We start from the raw sequence: 8150 nt of genomic DNA, 5'->3' as shown, positions 1-8150 counted from the left end.
CACCAACTCCCCCACCAGGCCTCCAGCCACCTCTTATATAGTACTGAGGGGAGGTACCAAAGCACATGATCTGAGGGGAAATCAATTAACTCATCTCAGACAAATTAATGACCAAAAATGCATTGAACATTTACCAAGCAATTGTATATTAACTATAGCAATCTTAAGACGTGATCAAATTTTGACATATACTTGAAAAAATAGTTATTTGTCTTTGCTAAGAAACACCCTCCAACTCTATTACATGTGGTACCTTCCAAGAAGCACACCACTATATAAACCAACCACAGGCTTTTATTCTGTTTGCCACTTCCTGGTTTAACAAACAAAGCACATGGAGCAATGGGTGAGAAACACTTATAACTAATAATGCATTTGTTTTTACATTAAAACCTTACAAACCGTTTAGAAGGCACGGGGTAGCCCCGTGACAGCGCGATTACAGTTTTTATGCGCCGGGTTTTTGGCATTAAATTGACGCCATAGACAGGCTATTCTGCTGGAGTAGAGTACCTGTAGTTGCCTTGCTGTCTGACTCACACTCCGGAACAGAAGGTGGCGGTAATGCCTCATTAAGCTGGATGCTAACCGCCGGAAAACAAGACGAAGAAGAGAAGTCGCTGAGTTAGAGCAGAAGAAGAAGAAAGAGCGGCAGGACCACAACAATTGTCTCTAAGTCTAATTGTGAATGTTATTAATATCCAGCCTACATATGGAGTCAGGCCATAATATAATAGCGCTTTAAAGCTCCAGTGGAAAGTAAGAGAGCACAACACGGTGTCAGAAGACGGAGTTGCAGACACAGAGAGAAGCTGGAGCAGAATGCTAACCGAGCTAGCAGAGGAGCTAGCACCGCTGAGACGCTACAGGATAGAAAAGTAAAGAGTAGAAAAAGGGGAGGAAATGGAGCAGTTCAAAGCACCGTCATCATTGTCTCTCACCGCTAACCCTGCTGACAACTGGTGCAGCTGGGAACAAAGCTTTAGGCGGTATATAGCGGCCTCAGGGGAGAAAGATGAAAAAGGAAAGATTGACATTTTACTCCACACCATCGGCGAGGATGCAATGGAAGTGTTAAACACACTGACGGTTAGAGGTGAGGGAGATGAGCTGACAATGGAGGATGTTCTTCAAGCCTTTAAAGATTACTGCAGTCCACAGAGAAATGTTGTCTTTGAACGAAATCAATATTGGTCCCATCAGAGGACAGCAGGGACATCAATAAACACATTCATGACAGAGCTGCGCCACAAAAGCAAAGACTGTGAGTTTGGAATAAGTGAGAATGACATGCTCAGAGATAAGCTTGTGTTAAGCATCACAGACTCTCACCTAAAAAAGAGACTGATACGGGAAAGACGTCTAACGTTATACAGAGCAATAGAAATATGCAGAGCAACAGAGCAAAACATGACTCTGTCAGAAGCCGTCCAGACTGAACATGGAGTACAAGAAGTTCCAGTGGATGGTGAAATGAAAATGATCCTTCCTGACAAGAGTCTCCACCATAACACCAGCAAACAGTTAGGTAAGTGTTTTTACTGGAAAGTTAGAGAGCACAACAGAATGAAGGGAAACTGGTTGAAATCCCACAGAGAGTCACAGAAATGAATGATGTCCTTTGGACAAACTACTGACAGTTGGTTTATAATGACATCACCTCATAGTAAGGTTATTATTATATTGTTAAGAAATAATGTGACGATATTAGGGATGTAACGATTCACTCAACGCCCGATACGATTCGATTCACGATACTGGGTTCACGATACGTTTCTCTCATGATTAATTTCACAAAATGGGACTGTACTTAAATGACTGAAAATATTCCTTTATTTTTTATGGGGGAAAATAAACTAGAAAATACTGTACTATTTTCCTTTTATTTTTCATTGTCAAAATAATCCCTTGATGAACTATTCAAACAATGCAATTTAACTAAAAATAAATCTTGAATGAAATAAATAAAGGAATAATACAAATGTAGAAGACTATTCATTTAAATTCTGGTTCCATAGTAAACAATACAAAACTGCATAATAGTTATTTTTCTTTTTAAAAGTGCAACTGAAAATGTATTTTGTGTCTTAACAATTGGACCTTAAAAAAAAAAAAACAGTCTGCACTGTATTTGCGTCAGATATTTGTTTGAACCAGCAGAGGGCGCTGGTAACCCAGTGGTCGGTTGGCATGCAGCTAAGTGCAGTGAAGAGGAGATGCTATGCTATTAGACAGAGCTAATAAAAAACGTGACTTTTACAGATATTAACTTAATATTACAGATATTCTTTTGGTGCTAAAGGGGTAAGGAATCATTTATGAATATGTTTAAGAGTAGAAGGCGGCCAGAAAGAAAGTGTTAGCAGATTACGCCCGCCGCCATGACTTCTGGACCTCTGCTGGTTAAAAAAAGTACTGCGATTTAATTTTCACAGCATCGATGTGAACCTTGATACCTATGAATCGATTTTTAACTGCCTTACGATTAATCGTTACATCCCTAGATGATATCAATACTAGTACCGGGAGGAGTCCCGATACCTCACTAAACGGCTGGATCGGTATCGGCAAGTATTTTTTATCAACATGTCGATACCGCCGATTCACAGCATCAAACTACTTTTGATACCCAATCCGTTGAGTGGTGATTTTTGCCATACGGAAACAGAAATCATTATCCACCTGTTCTATAACTGCACCTACAGTAAAAAAAAACCTCTGGTTTTATATACAGAATCTGATTAATCGCGAAACAGGTCATGTGATCAGCCTCCAGGAGAGTGACATCATCTTTTATTTTGAAAATACTATAATTCCAAAAGACCTTTACCTCCTGATACAGACTCTAATCATGCTGACAAAATACCATATAAATAAAACAAAATGGGCACAGATGAAACCAAACAGACATCATTTTGAAAAGGAGTTGCATCAATTTTTCAATACCATAAAATATGTTATAAACAAAGCTGTTTAACTGTACCATTCAGTCTGTAAACATCTGAAACCTCAAGATCACTAAGGGGTCTTTCACACACACAGGTTGTGAAAATAAATTGTATAATATTTATATTCAAATTCATATGCTAGGTAAAAACAGCCTTGTGAGAAATTCCTATTAAAATTAATAAAAAGTGAAAAGTTCATTTTATTTTTATTTATTTCATTTATTCAGTTTATTTCCAACATGGTTACATTCACTTGGTTACATTCATTTATTTTTTATTTTTTTTTGTACATGCCGAAAAAGGAGACGAGAGAAGCAATTTGCTTATTCAGGTCCCGTCCCCTGTTTTGTACATCAAAAATTTACATGGGTTTACATGTCTCTCTGGTCAAACATTCTTAAGTTGTTCTGAACAGTCCTTTTTTTGTGTAGGATATATTCTCATCTGTAGTCAGTGCCTTCTTTTTTTTTTTTCTTTTTTTTTTTATTCCTCCTCCTCTCCATCGCTGCAGCCTCCAGTTCAAGAAAAAGTTCATCTTGTTTTGTCTCCACATCAAGGCCATTCCAGCTGTTGTCAGCTCCCTTGGCAGTGTTGTGTTTTCCACTGCTATATTTAACCCTTTCTTGTATAAACACACCACCATGTCTTAGTTCATAAGCAAGGCAGTAATGCAATCCTTAATCACCCCACCACCTAGCAATTGAAATGAATAAATGACAGACCTTTTTAACTCTCGGTTTTCACATTGAATTCAGTGTCAGTAAAATAATCACAGTCTGAGTTTTGTTTCCAGTGTTTATATAGATCTGGGTTCATGTCCTTGATTACCATCAGTAATGTTGTTGTTTAGGTGGATCCTTCGTATTTTCCCAGGTTTTCCATCGTTTTGATAAAGATTGGTTTTCCATTCTCTTCTCCCAGTGGTGTGATATAAATCCTGCAGTTTCTCGTCCACGTCTTTAGAATTTTTCCTCCTTTTTTTATTTGGCGTGCCTTCCATGCGATGCTTGCGTTTTGTTTAGTCAAGTTTTCATTTATGAAGACCTTTGTTTCCTTCAGTTTCTTGCCTTGCTTGAGTAGTTCTCCTTTAAATTTGACATTCGTAAAGGTAATTTTTACAGCTCTGGTATCATTTCTCTTTGGCAGGAGATGGCAGGAGTTGATGTTGTTAGGGTTCAGGACAATGTCCTTCGACTCCAAGTAGTCAATGACCTGTTGTTCAATCGATTTTGTTTCTTCGTCACTCGCGTAACTCCTGGGTGTTATCTTTAAGCCTGTGATGATGACAACTTTCTCTTATTCTTTTTGTTCCAACTGTTCAACCCTCGCGTTCAACAGTTTTATCTCTTCAGCATTTCTTTCATTCTTTTCTTTCAGTACCTTTGCTTCACTTTGAAGGTTTTCCAGCGTCTTTTCCAACGACTTCATCTCGGCTGTGATCCGTGCAGAAAGATCGTCTTTGAGGTTTCGTATCATCTCCTTGACCTCTTCCAAACCCCGGTCGGGTTCTGAAGGGCCTGCAGGCGGTTTTTTAACCATTTTTCTTTTCGTCTTGGGCCCAAGTTTTCTTTTCTCAGGGTGTCCAAGGTCGTCTTATCGGAGCGAGTGAAAAACACGTCTGCTCTCTCAAAAGACCAGAGAGGAATAAAATTCATGGAGAGGTTCATGGTTAGCTCAGATTATTTGACCATATCTTTTAAAATAATCAGGAATGGTTCAAATTTAAAATATGTCTAACCTTTAGACTCTCACTGCTGCCCTGACTCCTGATCACAGAAACACGTATGGTTACGGTGTGGCGTACTGAGAATTATATGCACATGCACACTACCGGAAAGTGAGTTTTTGCTACTTCTGCTGTGCTGAGATTGTTCATTCTATTTCGAAGTTCATGTTCAGAAAAATTTTGGCATGAAATGCACTTCACTGACAAATAACTATATTTAAAATACATTATTACACTTCTTTATATACAATAGAGATCTCCCGATACAACTTTTTCACTTCCGATATGATACCGATATTGCAGCCTTGAATATCGGCCAATACCCATATTGATTCGATGCGATATCAACACAAATCATACATAATTTTATTACTTTTTTTGTAGCGTGGATTGTTAGAAAAGGCTTGATCAAGTGATGTTACTCAAACAGAGAACAATAGTCAACAACAGTAGGTTACTTTGTTGGAGTGTGAACCACAGTCACCTATGGATAGAAGTGCTGGAGTGGAACATTTTATCGGAGCGCTTCTATCGGTGATTTTAGATGCAGCCCGATAAAATCCGATATTAGTTTTCTGGCTGATATCAATATCGGATCGGGACACCTCTAATATGCAATATTAATGTGATCTACAACTAAGACATCATTGTAATTTAAGTATGACAATTTGTGCATGGCAATTCCAGCACGGGTACGATTGCTTTACTTGACCGCTGCATGTTCAGATTGACTTACAATCTCAGTATGGTTAGAAAGTCAGTATGTGACCACAGGTTGGCATTAGAGAGGAAAAGTTCAGGTTTCAGAAAAGTTTATTTATCTCTCACCCATACCAGGTAGACAATAAAAAAAAGTTCTCCAGCATTTACTCTGTGTTGGTATTTTTTTCTTTTCACAAAGGTTTAAGCAGTGCCAGACCAAGCCATGATAGCACTGATTTTTATATCCAAGTGAGTATACAGCTCTTAAGAATTGGAATAAAAACAGGTCATATCTTTTCTTTAAACACCGCGGTATCGACATGTATCGGTACCGGCCAATACTACGCATCTGGGTATTGATATCGGGGCCAAAAAAGGGCATCAGAATTACACTAATAAGAAAATAAATGTCTCAGTTCCACAATATTTTAACATAAATAGCAGAGTAATTAATTATTTCAGTGTATATATATTAATTATTTCTATTTAGCAACCAAAACTTTTTAAGTAAAATACATTCAGGTATTTAAGAAATTAATAATGCATGATCGTGAATACAAAAAAGTCATAAAATATATTAAACACAGGCTGAATAACAGCTAGGTTTTTCCTGTTGAAGTAAAATGAATAAAAACATAAAAACATTGTGAGTTTTCTTTTAATATTGTGTTTTGTGTCTACCTTCAGGTTATCAATCTGTTCCTAATACAGATGAAACAGAAAAACTTGTGCTGGCTGCCTTCATGCCCAAAGTTCATCTGCACAGATTTCAGCTCCAGCAGCCGTCAGTCACTGATTGTGTTTTCAGTGAGAGGAAGAATGTGGAGGAGCTGCTCCCAGAGCGTCTCCACATGAAGGAAGAACCAGAGACGCTCAGTGAAGGTCAGGAGAAAAACCAGCTTTGTGTGCAGCAGGAGACAAACAGTGCTGCTTGTCCTGTTAAATGTGAAGATGAAGAGGAGAAGCCTCAGGCCTCCCATCTACACTTGAGACAACTAACAGAAATGAACATGAAGGAGGAACCTTCAACCTGTGGTTTAAATGAATTAATGAAAAGACAAAGTGTGGGAAATAACGTCAAAAGACCAGAAGAAGCCCAGAACCCAGATCCAAACAGTTTAATACGACAAGGTCCTGATGGAACGGAAACAGACTCGTATCAGACTGAGGGTAGTAGCGAGGATGATGATGATGAAGACTGTTGGCAGAAACCTCTGTCAGAGACTGAAGCTGAAGCTGACTCTGACTCTACCACGAAAAAGAGAAAGATGTCTCACTCAAGTAAAAATGCTGAAATGGGATGTAAAGCTTCCAAAACAAAGATTAGTTCATTTCAACAGATTTGTTCAAAGAAGGTTCAGGTAAAAATGACATCTGAATGTGTGGGTGGTGAGAAAGCTTCACTCACTGCAGCTTCAAAACTGAGAATTCACTCAGGAGAGAAACTATTTAAATGTGTCGTTTGTAGTAAATGTTTCGGTTATAAGACTGACCTTAATTCACACATGAGATCCCACACAGGAGAGAAACCATTTAAATGTGACATTTGCAGTAAATGTTTTACCGAGAAGGTCAACCTTAAATCACACATGAGAATCCACACAGGAGAGAAACCATTTAAATGTGATGTTTGTAGCAATTTTTTTACAGAGAAGGTTAACCTTAAATCACACATGAGAATTCACACAGGAGATAAACTATTTAAATGTGATGTTTGTAGTAAATGTTTTAACCAGAAGGCCAACCTTAAATCACACATGAGAATCCACACAGGAGAGAAACCATTTAAATGTGATGTTTGTAGTAAATGTTTTACGCAAAGGAATCACCTGCAGTCACACATGAGAATCCACACAGGAGAGAAACCATTTAAATGTGATGTTTGTAGTAAATGTTTCACCCGTACGAATTCCTTGCAGTCACACATGAGAATCCATGCAGGAGAGAAACCATTTAAATGTGATGTTTGTAGCAAATGTTTTACCAAGAAGGTCAACTTTAATTCACACATGAGAATTCACACAGGAGAGAAACCATTTAAATGTGATGTTTGTAGCAAATGTTTTACCAAGAATGTTAACCTTAAATCACACATGAGAATCCACACAGGAGAGAAACCATTCAAATGTGATCTTTGTAGTAAATATTTTATTCAAAAGAAAGACCTTAAAAGGCACATGGGAATGCACTCAGGTGAAAGACAATTTAAATGTGATGTTTGTAGTAAATGTTTTACTTGTAAGGATTCCTTGCAGTCACACATGAGAATCCACACGGGAGAAACCATATAAACGTGATGTTTGTAGTAAATGTTTTCATCAAAAGGTCCACCTTAAGAAACACATTAGAATCTACACAGTAGAGAAACTATTTCAATGTGATGTTTGACATGGAAATGTTCTGAAAAAAAGTCTGAACTGAAGGCCCACAATAGAGTGCACACATAAGAAAAGACTTTCAATTGTTGTGTGTTGTAAATTAAAATACCAGTAAAAAACCAAATGCTTCACTAACAACATTTTATTGGTAACAAATACAGGGACATAAAAAATGAAAGAAAATAAAAACATGCAGATGAGCAGCGAGCACATCACATTGTTAATAAAAGCTTCCTTTTTAAAGTCTTTCTTTTGTCGTCATTTCACTTTTTTAATGTTTTCACTCTTTTGGGGGGTTCTGGTAGGACCAGTTAATGAATGAATGAGGGTGTGTGTGATTGGGTGTAGGCCTTACTGTCTGACTCACACTCCGGTGTCACGGTCTGAGTTCACATT

General features: G+C 37.9%; 1 protein-coding gene across 1 annotated transcript; it reads left to right on the top strand.

Moving 5' to 3' along the window:
- Positions 1-326: 326 nt before the first annotated feature.
- LOC114473401 (zinc finger protein 454-like) lies at positions 327-8000 on the top strand. The gene is made up of 2 exons (XM_028462993.1): positions 327-1528; positions 6064-8000. The coding sequence occupies exons 1-2, from the start codon at positions 904-906 to the stop codon at positions 7665-7667; spliced, it is 2229 nt and encodes a 742-aa protein (XP_028318794.1). The 5' UTR covers positions 327-903; the 3' UTR covers positions 7668-8000.
- The last annotated feature ends 150 nt before the right edge of the window (positions 8001-8150 follow it).

Source organism: Gouania willdenowi, chromosome 12, assembly GCF_900634775.1.
Source record: "Gouania willdenowi chromosome 12, fGouWil2.1, whole genome shotgun sequence".
Taxonomy (NCBI): domain Eukaryota; kingdom Metazoa; phylum Chordata; class Actinopteri; order Blenniiformes; family Gobiesocidae; genus Gouania; species Gouania willdenowi.
This window is presented reverse-complemented; position numbering and strand designations above follow the sequence as displayed.

Excerpts from the sequence above, each read along its gene's own strand:
- LOC114473401 (XM_028462993.1), top strand. The coding sequence starts at position 904 with ATGGAGCAGTTCAAAGCACCGTCATCATTGTCTCTCACCGCTAACCCT. Across the intron at positions 1,529-6,063 it reads TAACACCAGCAAACAGTTAG|GTTATCAATCTGTTCCTAAT; the intron begins GTAAGTGTTTTT and ends GTCTACCTTCAG.